Source organism: Mobula hypostoma, chromosome 8 (assembly GCF_963921235.1).
Source record: "Mobula hypostoma chromosome 8, sMobHyp1.1, whole genome shotgun sequence".
NCBI lineage: Eukaryota > Metazoa > Chordata > Chondrichthyes > Myliobatiformes > Myliobatidae > Mobula > Mobula hypostoma.
Window position 1 is genome coordinate 98,954,226 of NC_086104.1, and position 19,751 is coordinate 98,973,976.

At 44.5% G+C, this 19,751-nt stretch overlaps 2 protein-coding genes across 2 annotated transcripts in view; one reads left to right on the top strand and one right to left on the bottom strand.

Annotated features, from left to right (window-relative positions):
* Positions 1–1,227, bottom strand: part of LOC134350773 (histone H2AX-like) — an 87,172-nt gene extending 85,945 nt beyond the window's left edge. Inside the window, exon 1 of the mRNA XM_063056438.1 lies at positions 16–1,227. Coding sequence (XP_062912508.1) covers positions 16–380 — 365 coding nt within the window. The 5' untranslated portion in view covers positions 381–1,227. The remainder of the gene's footprint in view (positions 1–15) is intronic.
* The window catches only part of LOC134350772 (uncharacterized), a 65,017-nt gene that overhangs the window by 23,786 nt on the left and 21,480 nt on the right, over positions 1–19,751 (top strand). The window lies entirely within an intron of this gene.

The following is a 19,751-nucleotide window of genomic DNA, read 5'->3' on the forward strand; positions in this document are numbered from 1 at the left end:
TTGGGGTTGGTGGACCCGCCCGTTTTCTTGGGCAACAACACGGCCTGGATATTGGGCAGCACCCCGCCCTGAGCGATGGTCACCCCTCCCAGCAGCTTGTTGAGCTCCTCGTCGTTGCGGACGGCCAGCTGCAGGTGTCTGGGGATGATGCGGGTCTTCTTGTTGTCCCGGGCCGCGTTACCGGCCAACTCGAGGATTTCAGCCGTCAGATACTCGAGCACAGCAGCCATATAGACCGGGGCTCCGGCACCCACCCGCTCAGCATAGTTACCCTTTCTCAGGAGCCTGTGAACACGGCCCACCGGGAACTGCAGTCCGGCCCGGGACGAGCGAGACTTGGGCTTGCTCTTGGCCTTTCCGGTTTTCCCTCGTCCACTCATTTCAGCAAACTCCTTCGCAGAGAATGAGGAAATGTTTCCGCATTCACCAATTTTATAGCCTCTGGAGGATTGCGGAAGGACACTTACGATTGGTGGTGAAATGCTTTCTCCGATTGGTGATGTGGATTAGCGGCTGTCTGATTCTCCAATGATCAGACCGCAGCAAAAGAAGCGCGAAAAATAACTGTCACTCCCCAAAAGGACATGAAATTTGAAAAAAAGACTTAAAACTATATTTATTATCAATGTATACTACATACAGCCTGAAGATTCATCTCCTTAGGATGAGCCACCAAACAAAGAAACATGACGGAACTCATTAAAAAAGATTATCAAACACCCAATGTGCAAAAATGAACAAATCGTGCAAACTATAGAACGCAAACAAATAATATTCAGAACTAAAGTTCATGAAAGTGAGTTCACAGTCACGAAGCCAGTCACAGCCGATACAGGATCCTGTTAGTTACAGGCTGCAGCCTTAGTTCTGCACGGGGAAGATTAAACCTCACTGAGCAGCAAGCTGAACACCTTCCTGACCCCCAGCCCCAACACCCTGACATTTTCAATTTGGCCTGGTGCCTCAATCGACCAAACACCAGCTTATTCCTGGCTCTCAGGCCCGAGCCCTGCCGCCTCAGTTCAACACCAAACCACATCAAATAAAAAATAAAATTAAACAACAGACCAAAAGAAAGCAATTAGAAACCTCTCTGTGAACGTGGACTCCCTGCATGGTCAGTCACTGAATCCTGTTACCGTCCAGGAGAATATGAATTCTCTGTGAAGATGGGAGAAGATGGCGGCGCGACACAGCTCCGGTGAATGATATCTGTAATCTGTCAAGTAGGGTGCTGCGCACAATCCTGATTTAACGGAGACAGACGTGAGAGAACGGAGGAACATCTGGAGAACTTCTGAAATGCCTTTTTCGCTGCTGCTGTTACTGTGTGATCCAGAATCTCCGGAGGGTAGGGCCCCGAATCCATGGGAAGTTCACAACTACAGATGTGCTCAGCCGTCCGCACCACTCTCTGCAGACTCCTGCAATTAAGGGAGGTACAGTTCCCATTACCAGGCAGTGATGCAGCCAGTCAGGATGATCTCAATTGTGCCCCTGTAGAAAGTTCTTTGGTTTTGGAGGCCCATACCAAACTTCCTCAACCTTCTAAGGTGAAAGAGGTGCTATTCTGCCTATTTTGCCACACAGCTGGTGTGTACAGACTATGTGAGGTCCTCAGTGATGTGGATGCTAAGGAACTTGAAGCTTTTTACCCTCTCAGCCCCAGATCCATTGATGTCAATATGGGCGAGCCTGTCTCCATTCCTCTTGCAATCCACAACCAGCTCCTTTGTTGCAACATTGAGGGAGAGGTTGTTTTCTTGACACCACTGTGTCAGAGAGATGACGTCCTTGTAGGCCACCGTGTTATTGTTTGAAATAAGGTCAATCAATGTAGTGTCATCAGCAAATTTAATTAACAGATTGGAGCTGTGGTATAGTCATGGGTATACAGGGAGTAAAGGAGGGAACTCAGTACGCTGTCCTGAGGGGCTCCTGTACTAAGAGTCAGAGGGGTGGAGGTGAGGGAGCTCACTCTTACAACCTGCTGGAGATCTGACAGGAAGCCCAGGATCCAGCTGCACAAGGCAGGGTCAAAGCCGAGGTCTCTGAGCTTCTTGTAGAGCCTGGATGGAACTATGGTGTTGAATGCTGAACTGTAGTCCAAGAACAGCACTCTCACATTAGCATCCTTCTTCTCCAGATGTGTAAGGACAGTATGTAGAGCAGCGGCTATTGCATCATCTATCGATCAGTTGTGTCAGTAGGTGAATTGCAGGGGGTCCAGTTTGGGTGGTAGCGTGCTGCAGATGTAGTCCTTGACCAGCCTTTCAAAGCATTTGCTTATTACTGAGGTGAGTGTGACAGGAGGCCAGTCGTTCAGGCATTTTACCTTGTTCTTTTTTAGTACAGGGACAATGGTGGATGATTTGAAGCAGGAGGGCACTTCACACTGGGGAGAGGGAGAGACTAAAAATGTCTGTAAACACACCTGCTAGTTGTGCTGCGCACATCCTGAGTACTCGCCCTGGGATGCCGTCCGGTCCCTCAGCCTTGCGACTGTCCAGTCATTGGAAACACCTGTGTACCGCAGCCTCAGAGATGACCAGGTTGCAGGTTGTAGCAATGGCTTTCCACAGAAGCTCAGAGTTAGTGACAATGAACCGAGCGTAAGAGTGATTAAGCTCATCTAGGAAAGAGGCCGCGATGTTGGCAGCACCACAACGTTTGGCTTTGAAGTCTGCATGGAGGAGAAGGGAGTGATGGCAGTATCATTAGTGATGAGAGAGAAACCCAGTTCTTTGAAGAAGGAGGACATCTCTGAAATCATCGAAATAAAAGCCACATTCTGGGAACAGGTGCAGCGGAGACAAAGGAACTGAGAAAAGGGAAGAGCATTTTTACAGAAGATAGAGTGGGAAGAGGTCGAGTCAAGATAACCATGTGAAGCGATAGATTTGTAAAATATGTAGGTTCCAACTTGTCCCCAAAGATGGAAACAGAGAGAATAAGAAAGGGGAGAGCAGTGTCAAATAAATATAGCTTATTTGAACTTCTTCCCTGATGTGAAGTTGCTGGGTGGATGATTGAGAAAATCTCTTTGCTCACTCAGAATGTAATGGTGGTCTCTACTTAGTATGAACTCATTCAATCCACACAAGGTGGGATAACCAAATGAATACCTTCCTACACTTGAAATAGATGAAGGACCTCTCCCCAGTGTGAACTCTCTGGTGTTTCTGCACATTGGATGCTTGGATGAATCCCTTTCCAGAGCATGTGAATGGCCTCTCCTATCTACAGCTAGGATGGCCTACTGAATCCCTTCCAAACTGAGAGCCAATGAATAAACCCTACTTGCTATCAACTCTCTGGGAATTTACCAGCTCAAACCATGGACATGTACATATATTCAGGTTCACCTTGCTACGATTGGTGTGCTGCCTTCTCAAGGATCTCCGCCTCCATGGTCAGGAATTGGTGGCATTCAGGTGCTGGTGAACAGAGACACAGCAGAACTGACAAGCTATTGTGTTTGAGATTCCCATACACAAATCCCTTGCTTTTTATACACTGTAAGATGTTTGTAAATGACATCAGTGGGTAAAGGACAACATTTTAGCTGAGATAATTTTAGTCTCTATGGTGACCTCTGGTGTCACTATTGCAGTGAGACTCAACACAATTTGGAGGAACAACACTTTATCTTCTAATTGGACACAGTTCAGGCATCCAGACACAACATCAAATTCTTTGCCTTTCTGTCTGTATCAGACTGGGTCATTTCTTGTCAGGATGCTGCAGCAATTGCAGACCCAATATTGTGCACACGGGTGATATTAATTGAGTAACAAATCCCAAGGTGCAAACAAAGTCAGCGTCAAAGTTCAGGCAGAGATCAAAACATACAGAGGAATCTAAAAACCAGAATCGGGAAACAGGCAGAGTCAATATTCAGACAGACAGAGTATAGATATGAATGCTGGAAAGGCTCAGGAAAATTCATTGTCACAATCTGGCAACAAACATGTGAAAACACAGGACTGAAATACACTGAGCATTAAACAGAGGCAGATGATAGGTGGAGCACAATGAGACACAGGTGGCAGCAATACAGGTAATAGTAAGAAACAGGTGAGGGAGGGAGTACTCAGTAATACAGGAGCCGGAGTAGAGCAGGAGCAGGGACAGGAGCACATGGCAATACAAAACCACAGACTGACAGCTAGGGGGAAACACACAAAAAGACAGAGTTCAACTGCAGGTACTGATATTTCTGCCCTTCATCAACATGTGACTTGGCTCAGTCTGTCTCTCTCCATTAGTATAGCTTCACATTCTGGGTCTGTCCCACAGACGTACTAATAGCATGTTATATTTACACAGCTGTTTCTGGAGATTTTCTGATTATTGTGACCATCCTGATATTTGACAGTGGTAAACTCAGAGCCAGCAATGCCATTCAACTTCAGGAGTAGGTGATTAGGCTTTCTTATTTGATGATGCCAACCTGGTGTTTTGTGTGTGGTTCAAATCAGTGGGTCAATTTCAGACTGGAAGGAGGTAACTTTTGGAGTATCCCTGGGATTGGGTCTTATTCTTGACCTCAGTTGTTCACTGTTTTGAGAGCTGATGTTGAAGCATATCAGCTCCTGTCTGAGTGGTGACTTGCATCCACTCCAATCTATGTACCGAAACAACAGGTCTACAGCAGATGCTATCTCGTTGGGTCTTCACAAAATCCTGGAGCATCTGGACAGCAAAGATACATACATCAGGATGCTCTTTATTGATTACAGCTCAACATTTAACACCATCAGCTCCTCAAAGCTAATCAGTAAACTGCAAGACCTGGGCTTAATACCCCTTGTGCAATTAGATCCTGGATTTCCTCTTCTGTAAACCCTCGTAAGTCCAGATTGGTAAAAACACCTTCTCCACGATCTCCATCAGCACAGGAGCACAGGGATGTGTACTTACCCCCTGCTCTACTCGCTTTACACCTATTACTGTGTGGTTAAGTCCAGCTCCAACACCATATACAAGTTTGCTGATGGCATCACTGTTGTGGGCTGTACCAAAAGTAGTGATGAATCAACTGGAGGGAAATTGAAGATTTGACTGAGTGGTGTAATAACAGTAATCCCTCACTCAATGTCAATACGACTAAGGAATTGATTGTAGACTTCAGGAGAGGAAAACCAGAGGTCCATGAGCCAATAATTTTTGGAGGATCAGAGGTGGAGAGGTTTAGTAATTGTAAATTCCTGGGTGTCATAATATCAGAAGGACTGTCTTGGATCTATCATATAAATATAATTGTGAACCAAGCACTCTACTTCCTCAGGAGTCTGTGGAGATTCAACATGTCATCAAAAACCTTGGCAAACTTCCAGAGATGTGTGGTGGAAAGTGTGCTGACTGGCTGCATTATGGCCTGCTGAATTAAAAGCTTTTAAGTGGAAGATCCGACAAAAGGTAATGGATTTGGCCCAGTACGTTATGGGTAATACCCTCTCAATTATAGAACACACCTACATGAAACATTGCTGTAGGAAAGCAGTATCTATCATCAAAGACCCACACCACCCAGGTCATTCTGATTTCTCGCTGGTGCCATCAAGCAGAAGGTACAGGAACCTCAGGACTTGCACCACCAGGTTCACGAACAGTTACTCCCCCTCAACCATCAGGCTCTTGAACAAAATGATATAACTACACTCATTGAAGGACTCTTTTATCTTGTTATTTCATTTTCATAATTTATTGCTATTTATTTATATCTGCATTTGTACAGTTTGTTGTCTCTTGATCCTGTTTACAGATACTGTTCTATAGATTTGCTAAGTATGCCCACAGAAAAAGAATCTCAGGGTTGTACGTGGTGAATCAACAGGACGGAAATTGAAAATTTGGCTGAGTGGTGTAATAACAACAACCCCTCACGCAATGTCAATAAGACTAAGGAATTGATTGTAGACTTCAGGAGAGGAAAACCAGACGTCCATGAGCCAATAATTTTTTTTGTATTCTCATAATGTTACTTCGACTACTTTGACACTGATGTCTAAGTTTCATCTATATAGTCTCACAGGACAATCCCACAGGAATATCCTCTCTAAGTACTATTGTGATGTTCTCCCCAGTCAAAAACACAACTCCTGCTCCTCTCTTACCTCCTTCTCCATCCTGCCTGTGGCTCTGTACCCTGGAACATTGAGATGCCAGTCCTGTCCCTTCCTTCAACGTGTTCTGTAATGAATATCTCGGTCTCATGTACAAATCCGTGCCCTGAGTTCATCTGCCTGACTTGTCAGGCTTCTTGTGTTAGAATTATTGCACTTCACTCTATCAGACCTTCCTCACTCCCTGTCTTGCCCGTCTGTCTTATCTGCTCAACTTGCTCACTTTAAAATTTCTATTGGCCTCAACCTCCTCATCTGCCTCACTACCGCATTGTATCCCACCCCACTGCTTGACTGATTTAAACCCTCCCAAATAGTCTTAGCACATCTCCCCAACAGGATATTGATCTCCCTCCAATTCGTGTGCAACCCATCCCTCCTGTACAGGTCACCTCTGCCCCACGAGACATCCTAATGTTTCCAGAACCTGAACCGTTCCCTGCTGCACCAGCTTCTGAGTCACAACGTAGATGTTGGTCAGGCCCAGCCCATAAAACAACACCCCTATCGCATGAATATAGAAAAATGTAAACTGGCTAAACAAGAAGTTGAGTATATGTTAGAAAATGGTATTATTAGGCCTTCAACTTCAGATTGGACTCATCTTGTGTTATGGTACCTAAACCAGATGGTAGTATGTGGTTTTGCACTGACTATAGAAAGGTGAATGTTGTAACAGAAACAGATGCTTATCCCATCACTCGGGTGGATGATTGCATAGATATAGTTGGAAAAGCTAAGTTTCTGACAAAGATCGATCTGTTTGGCGACCCAGATGGGACCCGAACCCACAATCCCCCTATTGGTGTATTGGTGTGTTCCATTGATGGATAGAGGTAGAGAAATTTCTGCATTTGTGACACCTTCTGGGTTGTATGAATACAATGTTTTGCCGTTTGGAATGAAGAATGCTCCAGGAACGTCCCGGAGAATGAACAATTCTGTAATTCAAGGGTTAGGACACACAGATGCCTATATTGATGATTTAGTCACAGGAAATGACATGTGGGAAGCTCATATCTCTGCAGTAGAAAAGCTGTTTGCCAAGCTTTTCAAGGCCAACCTTACAGTTAATCTAGCTAAGAATGAATTCGGCCATGCCACTGTGACCTATCTTGGTTATGTTGTAGGTCAAGGTAAGATGGCTCCTGTTCAGGCAAAAGTTCGGGCAATTTCTGAAGTTTCCATTCCAACTGGTAAAAAGGCTCTCAGTAGATTTCTGGGAACGGTCGGATATTATCGTAAGTTCTGTAAGAACTTTGCTGATATTGCTCCCCCTTTAACTAATCTCCTGAAGAAGGGTGAACAGTTTGTTTGGATAGAACCTTATCAGGAGGCACTTGATCAATTAAAAGCCATTTTATGTCACCAACCTGTGCTCAGGGCACCTGACTTTACAAAGCCATTCTCTATAGCTGTGGATGCCAGTGATGAAGCTGCAGGAGCAGTATTATTACAAAGGGGTGATGATGATGTTGAACATCCTGTGGCTTGCTTCTCAAGGAAATTTAATGAGCATCAAAGAAATTATTCCACCATAGAGAAAGAGTTGTTGTCCCTCATCTTGGCTTTGCAGCATTTTGATGTTTATATCTGCCCAGCTCAGGAACCACTTGTGGTTTATACAGATCATAATCCATTAGTGTTTTTGACTAAGGTAAAGGACAAAAACAGAAGGTTGTTAAACTGGAGTCTGATTTTGCAAGAATATGATCTTATGATAACTCACATTAAAGGCAAAGATAATATAATTACTGATTGCCTTTCCGGATGTTAAGCCTGCAATGTATTGTTTATAGTGGGATAGAATCTGGTATTTGTATATGCTTCTGCAATATGTTATATGGGAATTGCAAATGTATTGTTTTATATATTGTAGTTCACAGTTAAAATTTTGTTCATGCAGATGAAGATTTTCCTTTTTAGGGGGAAGAGTTATGAACCCACAGGTTTCGTTTACTGTGGACTGTCACTTTAAGAGCACCTAAATGAGGCGGGACTATGATATTAGTCACAAGCTGCTGCGAACTTAAGCTCATACACAGAGAGTGACCTTCAGTCGAGAGAGAGAGAGAGAGAGAGAGAGAGAGAGAGAGAGATAGATAGATAGATAGATAGATAGATAGATTGAGATTGATTGGCACTCTCTTATTCTCGGAAGGGTGGGTTAAAGTTATTCCCGGAAGGGTGGGTTAAAGATCGGCACGGAGTGCATAACAAATGTGTGACTGTCACTTCATACAATCCATAGGAGTGGATTTTTTGGGGTATCCTGTGGGACCACTTTTGTAGCCCTTGCCTGGGTATGTTGTGTGGTAACCACTGGAAGACGATATTCTCGTGACAGGTCACTTCCGGTGATAATTCGTATGTGAATTTGGAACGGCATGACGGAGAAGATCTACGGCGACTGTTATCTCATTTTACCATCGTGCAATCTGTGGAATACTTCATACTTGCCTTTTCTCTATGTTTCACCTTGGATTACAAATATCTCTCTCCTATCATTCATCTCATGGATTACTGAACTTTCCTACTGTACCATCTCAAGACTCTAAGCCTTGTTCCCCCAAGCTCAGTGGTTTGGGAGCTATATTTCCACACATATATAAACATAACACTGTTAACTTTTGTTTATCTTGGTTAAGTTACTATATTATAAGTAGTTACTCATAAAGATAGTTGTTTTAACATCAAAACCAGACTCAGTGTAAAATCTCTAGCTGCTGGTTTGATTCTAAAATGTTACAGTTTGTAACAGTCCTTACAGTATGGTATGAGCTGTTTTAACCATCAGTGCAGTTACGGTGCAGTGTTGACTCTTACAGTACAGTACAGTACAGCACAGGAACAGGCACTTCAGCCCACAATGTTGTGCCAGACTATTAAATTAGTAATCAAATGGACAACTAAACTAATCTCTTCTGTCTACACAATTTTCATATCCTTTCATTTTCCATACATCCATCTAAATATCTAAACATTTCTTAAAAGTCTCTGATTTTTCTTCCTCTATCACCACCCCAGGCAGTGTTTTTCATGCCCCATCACTCTTTGTGTAATAAACTATCCCCTCATTTCTCCTTTGCAATTGACACAGTATATGACCCCAACAGACTCACAGGTGAAGTGTTACTTCACCTGGAAAGCCTGTTTGGGGCCTTAAATGATAGTGTGGGAGGAAGTGTAGGGTAGGTTTGGCACTTGTTCTGCTTGCAAGGATAAGTACCAGGAGGGAGATCAGTGGGAAGGGACAAATGGATAAGAGAATTGCATGTGGAGTGATCCCTGTGGAAAGTGGGGTGGGAAAGATGTGCTGGGTGGAGGGATCCCATTGGAGATGGTGGAGGTTAGGGAGAATTATATACTAGATGCAGAGCCTCTGAAGGCACGAGGATAGGTGAGGACAAGAGGAACCTGATTCTGGTGGGGTGGCAGGTGGATGGGGTGAGGGCAGTGTTGAATGTGGAGGAAGGAAAGCCCCTTTCTTTCAGGAAGGACATCTCCTTCATTCTGGAATGAAATAAAAAGCCTCATCTTGAGTGCCGATGCGACAGAGAAGAAGGAATTGAGAGTAGGGAATGGCATTTGTTTTTTACAAGTGACAGGATTGGAAGAAGTATAGTCCAGGTAGCTGTGAGAATCTGTGGGTTTAGAAAAGATAATGGTAGATAAACCATCTCCATAGATAGAGACAGAGAGATCGAGAAAGGAGAAGGAGGTTTTGGAAATGGACCAGGTAAACTTGAGGCCAGGGTGGCAGTTGGAGGCAAAGTTGAAAAGTTGATGAAGTTGATAGGCTCGGCATGGGTGCAGGAAGCAGCACCAATGCAGTCATCGATGTAGCATCAGTAAAGCTGGGCACTGATACCAGTGTAGCCGTCAAAAAGGCAGGCATAGCTGGGACCCATGTGAGTGCCCATGGCTACACCTTCTGTTTGAAGGAAGTGGGAGAAGCCAGGAGAGAAATTATTTAGAGTCCGATGTCAGTGGTAGGGGAGATACTGCAGAGGATTCTTTGGAATAGGATTTATGAGCATTTGAAAAATCATGGCCTAATTATGGAGAGCCAGCACGGCTTTGTGTGGGCAAGTACTGTCTTGCTTACTTGATTGAGTTTTTTGATGAGGTGATGAGGACGATTGATGAAGGTACAGTAGATCTGTTGTCTACATGGAGTTTAGTAAGGTGTTTGACAAGGTTGCTCATGAAAAAACATCCAGAAGGTAAAGATGTATGGGATCCATGGTGAATTGGCCATTTGGATTCAGAATTGGCTTTTCCGTAGAAGATAGAGGGTAGTGATCGAAGGGACTTATTCCAGTTGGAGGTCTGTTATTACTGGTGTTCACAGGGATCTGTACTGGGACCTCTAATGTTTTATGATATATATAAATGACCTAGATGAAAATATAGATGGGCGGGTTAGTAAGTTTGTAGATGATGCAAGGATTGGTGGTGTTGTGGATAGTGTAGAAGACTGGCAAAGAATACAGTGGGATATAGATCAGTAGCAGATAATGGCATATGGAGTTTAACCCGGATAAATGTGAAGTGTTACACCTTCATAGGTCAAATATAAAGAGACACTGCACTGTTAAAGGTAAGACCCTCAAAAGTGTCGATGAGCAGGAGGATCTTGGGCTCCAAGTTCATAGCTCCATGAAAGTGGCTACACAGGTCAATAAGGTGGTTAAGAAGGCATATGACATGCTCAAATTTATTAGTCGAGGCACTGAGTTCAAAGGTCAGGAAGTTATATTGCAGCTTTATAAAACTCTAGTTAGACAACATTGAGAGTATTGCATACAGTTTTGGTCACACCATTATAGGAAGGATGTCAATACTCTGGAGAAACACCTGCATCTCCTCCAAGGCCATGAGCATCATGAACTCATTCATGAACGATATTTGTGAGCGCATCACAGGTGAGGCTTCCTGCCCGGCCCATTACAAGAAACGGTTAATCATCAGCTCCTGGGAGATCCAAACTGCCATGTAGCTACCACTGCTTGAGAAGCTGTCCAATCTCACCATGTTGGAAGGGACAAAGGCAGTGACCGAGTACACCAGCTCAAAGTGTATTTCCACAGGATCCTGATAAAACAAACTGAAGACCCAATGGCTCTATTACACACACACTTTCCATGGAAGAGTTGTCTTAATATTTTGAGAATACTTTTCTACAACGCTTCAATATTTCTCTTTCGGGAGATAATAGTCATCAGGATCATGTTGATGACAATTAGCTGTCCCCCTGCCTGGTGACATTCCTGTGATCCTGCACACTGAACTAACATGGAGCGTCCCCTTCTCCTGCACCTTTAGTTTGTCATACTTGTCCCACTGAACTCTCCATTGACAGAGGAAGACGTTGAACAGGATTTTTGTATGCTTTCTGTTTTTCATGTTCTAATTATGAGGGGAATGCCTCTTGGTTACTTCACTATACTGTTTCCAAGGTGCCCTGAATCTACTGTGACCGGGTCCTAAATTACCCCTATGAACTGTGCTTTTGAAGAGAGAGAGAGAGAGACAGAGTTATTTAACACTGACATCTTGTTTTGAAAAGAGAGAGAGACAAAGACTAACTGTTGGACTGTCACTTTAAGGAATGAGAAAGAACTGACTAACTTTTGGATTTCTGCTGAGTTCTGAGAAAGAGAGCACCAAGCAGCTTGTAAGTTGCTGTGGTGACTGAGGGTGGCATTATTTGATGGACAATCAATGTTATAGTTTCTCTGGAAGTTGCTTATACTTCCCAAGGACATTTGCCTGCTTGTACATTTCTTAGACAGACAAAGGAAGGAGGGGTTATTTGGATGACAGTTGGTACTCAGTACGGTGAGATAAGTAGAAGGTCAGATGATATAGACCTCAGACACATGTTTTTTGGACACTGAGTGGGCTTTGTTTTGCCCTCAGAAAAAGTGGGTTTTTGGAGGATCGATCAGGCAGAACAATCAGTCGCTCCTGCAGTGAGAAAAGGGATTGACTGGTGGGGAGTTGTCCATGTGTCCGCCCTTGCCTGGGTGGATAGCTCCATCATAGAAAACCGGTCCCCTTTGTTGTGGTCACAGTCGGTGGACTTTTAAAGGATTTCAGAGGACAACGAGAAAATCGACGGAGTCAGCTCAACTGAAGACTCAAATCTCTCCCTCTCTCTCTCTCCATCACTACTCAACTCAACACCACGAACTGCACTGAACTTTACGCATCTTCGTAAGACTGTATCTTTTTACCCGTAGACTTGAAGAAGCTTGATTTTCATATATATCCACACTTACTGATATACTTACTTATGTATAATCATTGGTAACCTGTTTGGTTTATCTATATTTATATTACTGTATTGCATAGTTACTAATAAATATTATTAGTTAATAGCAATACTGGACTCCAAAGTGTTTTCGATCTCTGCTGGTTCTTTAACCCGTCACGGGGTATGTGACACTACATCAGAATAAATTAACTCTCATATCGCTGTTTCTGTGCCTTCACCACAGAGTGTGAAGTGACCCTCCCATGATGTGATGTGTTTTCACAAAGAAGGACACATTCCCAGAGGCAGTTATGGTAGAATTAATTCACATTCTCTGTGGACAGTAACCAGGATTAAGTGACTGACCATGCAGGGAGTCCACATTCACAGAGAGGTTTCTGATTGCTTTCTTTTAATCTAATGTTTAATTTTTTTTCTTTGACGGGCTTTGGTGCCAGACTGAGGCGGCTGAGTGTTTGAAACATAAGATTATTAAGGGATTGGACACGCCAGAGGCAGGAAACATGTTCCCGATGTTGGGGGAGTCCAGAACCAGAGGCCACAGTTTAATAACAGGAGTTGAGGAAAAACTTCTTCACCCAGAGAGTTGTGGACCTGTGGAATGCTCTGCCTCAGAAGGCAGTAGAGGCCAATTCTCTGGATGCTTTCAGGAAAGAGTTAGATAGAGCTCTTAAAGATAGCGGAGTCAAGGGATATGGGGAGAAAGCAGGAACGGGGTACTGATTGTGGATGATCAGCCATGATCAGTGAATAGCAGTGCAGGCTCGAAGGGCCGAAGGGCCCACTCCTGCACATATTGTCTATTGAGTCAGTGCCCAAGAGTATCAAAGCAGCAGGGCCCGGATCCAAAAGCCAGGAATGAGCACTAGACCAGATTGAAAGTGTCTTGTCAGGGTTGGGGTGAGGGAGTTGTTCAGCTTGCTGCTTGGGGGGGTTTGTTCATCCCTGTGCTGAACTGAGGCTGTGGCCTGTAACTAACAGGCTCCTGGACCGGCTTCATGACTTTAGTTCTGAATATTATTTACTTTTTTTTACTTTTTGCACTATTTGTTCTTTTTTTGCACATTGGGTGTTTGACGGTCTTTTTTCATGTGTTCTATTGGGTTTCTTTGTTTTGTGATAGTCTCTAAGGAGATGAATCTGAAGGCTCAATATAGTATACGCAGTTTGAAGTTTGTTCAAATTTCATGTCTTTTTGGGGGGTGACAGTTATTTTTCGCGCTTCTTTTGCTGCCGTCTGATCATTGGAGAATCGGACAGCTCTCTGATTGGGTTATTCCACATCACCAATCGGAGAAAGCATTGCACCACCAATCGCAAATGTCCTTCCGCAATCCTCCTGAAGCTATAAAATTGGTGAATGCGGAAACAGTTCCTCATTCTGTGCGCAGGAGTTTGCTGAAATGAGTGGACGAGGAAAAACCGGAAAAGCCAAGAGCAAGCCCAAGTCTCGCTCGTCCCGGGCCGGACTGCAGTTCCCGGTGGGCCGTGTTCACAGGCTCCTGAGAAAGGGTAACTATGCTGAGCGGGTGGGTGCCGGAGCCCCGGTCTATATGGCTGCTGTACTCGAGTATCTGACGGCTGAAATCCTCGAGTTGGCCGGTAACGCGGCCCGGGACAACAAGAAGACCCGCATCATCCCCAGACACCTGCAGCTGGCCGTCCGCAACGACGAGGAGCTCAACAAGCTGCTGGGAGGGGTGACCATCGCTCAGGGCGGGGTGCTGCCCAATATCCAGGCCGTGTTGTTGCCCAAGAAAACGGGCGGGTCCACCAACCCCAAGGCCAAGTAAAGAGATAAAGCGACAATTTAAAAACCCAAAGGCTCTTTTCAGAGCCACTCAGATTGTCTGTGGAAGGGCTGAGTCCGGGGAATTTTCGTTCAAAGTGTCTGTCGTAGACAAGGGCTTAAACTCTCAATCTAAAGCGCATTTTCTCCCCCGAAAAGAAAACAGTATTTATCTGCGCACTTCACCGGGTTTTACCAATTTTACTGCGCATTTGGCCGAAAATGAAGGTCGCCCCGCTTCCTGGTTAATGCAGAGCGATGCTTGATTGGCGGTAAATCGCCTAACTTAATTGGCGAGTGTAAACGCCCAATCAGAGAGCGGCCTTGTTCACCGAAACATTGAAATTTAAGAAGTCCTCCAAGAGTAAAATAATTTTATAGAACAGTCCAAAAGTAACTACAGGTGTGTGCGAATAGGAGCCGTCACATGACCCTGATCCATTTATACTATAAACAATGTAAATTTATTATCAAAATACGTACACTACACACAGCCTTGAATTTCATCCTGTAGGCACCCACAAAGTAAACAATAGAATCTATGGAAAAGCTACACACAACAAAGACCGACAAACAAGAGGGGAAATCGTGCAAACAAAAATAGTAATATAAAACATGACCCGCAGAATCCCCGAAAATAAGTTCTCCGATGCGAGAGATAGGTATATTGAATGACCGATCAGTACAAATGCTGATTCATAGAACATGACAGGTTTTTATTAAGTTATGGACGGTTCGCAAACTGCGGTCGGGATCGAGACTGTAATGTGAAGTTGTTTGTGAAAGGACCGTGAACCTATTCTGAATCCCCAGAAGAATCAATAGTATTCATGACAATTACAAAGCACCTATTTAACCACCTTCACGGCAATTAAACCGCATCAGCAACAACAAAAATCTGCCTCAGAAGAATAAGTTCTTTGAGTAAAGTTGTGTGTGCATGTCTGAAGATCGAACCAAGCTGATGTAGGAAAGCTTAAATGGGCGGGGCGAACCAATCACAACTCGCCCGGAGCCCGGTAACTCCGGCAGGGCGGTGGTGGCGGAAGTGGAAGAAGCTGACGTTGAGAATCATTGCTTTTCTTGCAGCAGAGGAGGCTGCAGATCTCAGATCTGATCGAGTTAGCTATAACCGGGGTGTGAAACTGCTCAAATGCTGATCGACACACGGGAATTCTGAGCTGACGGAAGGGATGGGTCTGAACAGACGGTATTGTCCTGTGCCGGCTGAACGGCCTCTCTCTGTGCCAGACATTCCTGGAATGGTTTTATTCTTTACCGGCGTGAGGGATTCGCCAGCAGGGTCACCAATATCCCCAAATCCCTCGACGTTCTTGAGTGACTTTCTAGCCCATTTCAGAGGGCAGAGAAAGGTCGGCGACACCGTAGCGTATCGGGAGTCACACAGAGGCCGGGGGAAGGACGGCAGATTTCCTCCCCTGGACAGAAAGGCTTTCACCACAGGCCAGTACTCGCCACACTGGACCAGCTGTTTATTCCAGACTGAGTGCTCTGGTGTGGTGCCCACTGATTCTGGGAGCTCACACACTAAATGCTGTGAAGTGGAAATGAGTATGTTAATGAGGGCAGTGTTGTTTATGTAGACCCCAGTGAGGAGTTTAACGTTTGAGGCATCGGAGTTGTCAGGACGCTGAAGCAGAGACCCAATCGCAGACCAAGTACTGTGCGCACTGTGATATTTACTGAGTAGCAAATCCAGGGGGGCAACAAAGTCGGCATCAAAGTTCAGGCAGAGATCAAAACACCCAGAGAAATCCAAAAACCAGAATCGGGAAACAGGTAGAGTCGATAGGCGACAGACAGGGTCAATACTCAGACAGACAGAGTACAGATACGAATGCTGAAAAGGCTCAGGAAAATTCACTAGCACAATCTGGCAACAAACAGGTGAGAACACAGGACTGAAATATACTGAGCAATAGAGAGGCAGATGATAGTTGGAGCACAATGAGACAGAAGTGGCAGCAAAACAGGTAATAATGAGAAACAGGTGAGGGGCGGAGTACTCAGTAATACAGGGGCCGGAGTGAGGACAGGAGCACATGGGGCATGAAAACAGACAAGAGCACATGGCAGTACAAAACCACAGACTGACGGCGAGGGGAATGACACACAAAAAGACAAAGTTCAACTGGCGGTACTGACAGGAGTCTGGTCCAAACTGTTCGAGCCCATAAGATACGAGGTGAGGTGGCAAACTAGAATTAAAATCAGCTTGGTTTATGGGAGGCCGAGGATGGTGGTGGAGAGTTGTTCTTCTCACTAGAAGTCTGTGACCAGTGGTGTAACACACGGATTGGTGCTAGGATCCTTTGTTTGTGGCAGACAGCAACAACTTGGATGTTAAAGTAGATGATGTGATCAGCAAGTTTACAAGTGACACAAAAATCTCTGGAGGTGTAAAGAGTGAAGAAGCCTGACTTAGATACAACATGATATTCATCAGCTGGTCCATCAGGCAGAGGAATGGGAGGTGGAATTCAATCTTGACAAGTGAGAGGGAAATGGTACATTGGTCTACGTCACAGGGGGTGGAGATCAGAAATAGGGAAGTACTGATATGGTTGTACAGGGAGTTGTTGAAGTCACAGTGAGGAAACAGATACAAGTTCTTTGGGATTTGGAAAAGTGAGGGGTGACCTTCCTGAATCACACAAAGCCCTTAGGAGTGCTGACGGGAGAGATGTTGGGATGTTTCCAGAGTTACAAGGTCGGAGAGCTATTTAAAGCTGATGTGCGGGAACATCTCACGGAGGGCGGGGGATGTTTGGAATTCCCTATCCCAGAGGGTGTGGAGGCTGAATTACTGGAGGGATTTAATGAGAATGGAGATACACTTTGGAAAGATCAGGAGGTTTGAGTGATGTGGAACTGGAGAGGAGGTGAGGCCTGGGACAGATCAGCCAGGTTCACACTGCATGGTGGGGCAGGGATGAGGGGCCAAGAGAGTGACTCCTGCTCCTGTTGTCTTGTGTTCTGCTGAGTGTGGTTCCCATCTGGGACTCACTACCTCTCTCCATTTGGTGATTATTTCCAGCATTTTCTCATTTTATTTATGTCCCACAAATACTTGGAAGCCCGCAGAAATGTGCCAGTGGGACACACTTGGTTTTTACAGTGACAGATAACTGATACTGCACTGTGTGACCTCTACATCCGAATAGAGAACTGACAGGAATCAATGAAAACACGCCACACTGTACTGCCCAGAAACAGTCAGCAATGTTACACTAGGACAATGAACTTTCCAACATTGTCCTTCACTGTAAGGACAGAGACCTATAAAACTCTCCACACTGTGCAGTGAGCACACAGGCATGTACAGACCCAGCATTAGGGATCAAAGTGTTAACCTGTCCGTAGTACCAGAGGGTGTGGACTGAATTGTATTCATTAAAGAGAAAGGCATTGTCCTCTGGACTTAGCCACCACAGGCACCTGTATAAATGAATTTCAGAGATTCACCACCCTCGAGCTGCAGAAATTCTTTATTAGCTCTGTTCTAAATGGATGTTCCTCCATTCTGAACCTGTGCCAGCATATCCTTTCTTAGACAAGGAGTCCAAAACTGCTCACATTATTTCAAGTACAGTCTGACTAATGTCATAGAAACATAGAAAACCTACAACACAATACAGGTCCTTTGGCCCACAAAGCTGTGCCGAACATGTCCTTACCTTAGACATTACCTAGGGTTACCCATAGCCCTCTATTTTTCTAATCTCTATGGACCTGTCCAGGAGTCTCTTAAAAGAGCCTATCATATCTGCCTCCACTACTGCCGCCAGCAGCCCATTCCACGCACTCACCACTCTCTGCGTACAAAACTTACCCGACATCTCTGTACCTGCTTACAAGCACCTTAAAACTCTCATTGAGTATTTCAGCATTGAAACAGGCCATTCGGCCCATCCTATCTCTGCTGGCCAAGATGTTGATCCAGGCAGTCCCATTTGCCTGCATTTGAAACGACTTTATTACTTATATCCTTCATATACATGAGGAGTAAAGATCTTTACGTTACGTCTCTGTCTAATGTGCAATTTATAGTAAATTATAAATATTATGCACAACAGGACAGTCAATATAACATGGAAATACAGTAGCATCAGCATGAATTAATCAGTCTGACAGCCTGGTGGAAGAAGATGACCCAGAGCCTGTTGGTCCTGGCTTTTATGCTGTGGTACTGTTTCCCAGATGGTAGCAGCAAGAACAGTTTGTGGTTGGACTGACTCGGATCTCTAATAATCCTTTGGGCCCTTTTTACACACCTGTCCTTGTAAATGTCCTGAAGAGTGGGAAGTTCACATCTGCAGATGCTCTGGGCTGACCACACCACTCTCTATAGAATCCTGTGATTCAGGGAACTACAGTTCCCATACCAGGCAGTGATGCAGCCAGTCAGGATGCTCTCAGTAGTACCCTGTAAAAAGTTCTTAGAATTTGGGGGCCCGTACCAAAGTTCCTCAACCGTCTGATGTGAATGAGACTTTGTTGTGCCTTTTTCACCACACAGCCGGTATGTACAGACCATGTGAGGTCCTCAGTGATGTGGATGCCCGAGGAACTTAAAGCTGTTCACCCTCTCAACCCGAGATCCATTGATGTCAAAAGGGGCTAGGTGTCTCCATGCCTCCTGTTGTCCACAACCAGCTTCTTTGTTTTCGCGACATTGAGGGAGAGGTTGTTTTCTTGACACCACTGTGTCAGGGTGATGACTTCTTCCCTGTAGTCTGCCTCATTATTATTTGAAATTAGGCCAATCAGTGTAGTGTTGTCAGCCAATTTAATTTGCAGATTGGAGCTGTGGGTGGCGATACAGTCATGGGTATACAGACAGTAAAGGAGGGAGCTTACGACACAGCCCTGAGGGGCACCTGTGTTGAGAGTCAGAGGGTTGGAGGTGAGGGAGCCCACTCTTACCACCTGCTGGCGATCTGACAGGAAGTCCGGATCCAGCTACAAGGCAGGGTGAAGGCCGAGGTCTCTGAGCTTGTTCATTTCATTTTCATTTGTAAATCTTTTTATTAATTATTATTGAAAATCGACAACAAAAATACATTAAAATAATCAAGTCAATATATCAATATGTATAATAAGAGTCAAACTATTAACCAAGCTAAACAATATACCAATAATAATAATTTTTTAAAAATGTTAAAGCTCTTTTTTTTGGAAAAAAGAACCCCTACTAACTAAAAAAAAACATTTGGAGCATAAACCCGGAGCTATACGCCATACAAGCTTCTATTAAAAAAAGACAACAATCCGCCAACCAAATCCATTTTCCCAAGAATCAGAAGTGGACCATCTTAATTAACTCAACTCAAATGCTAGTAGCAGGCAAAAGAGCCCCACCTTTTCTCAATGTCAAATCGAGGATCAAAAGTTCGACTTCTGATTTTTTCCAAACTAAGACACAGCATCACCCGAGAGAACCATTGTATCAAAGTGGGAGCAGAAGCATCTTTCCATTTTAATAAAATAGCCCTTCCAGCCAATAATGTAACAAATGCAATTACATGTT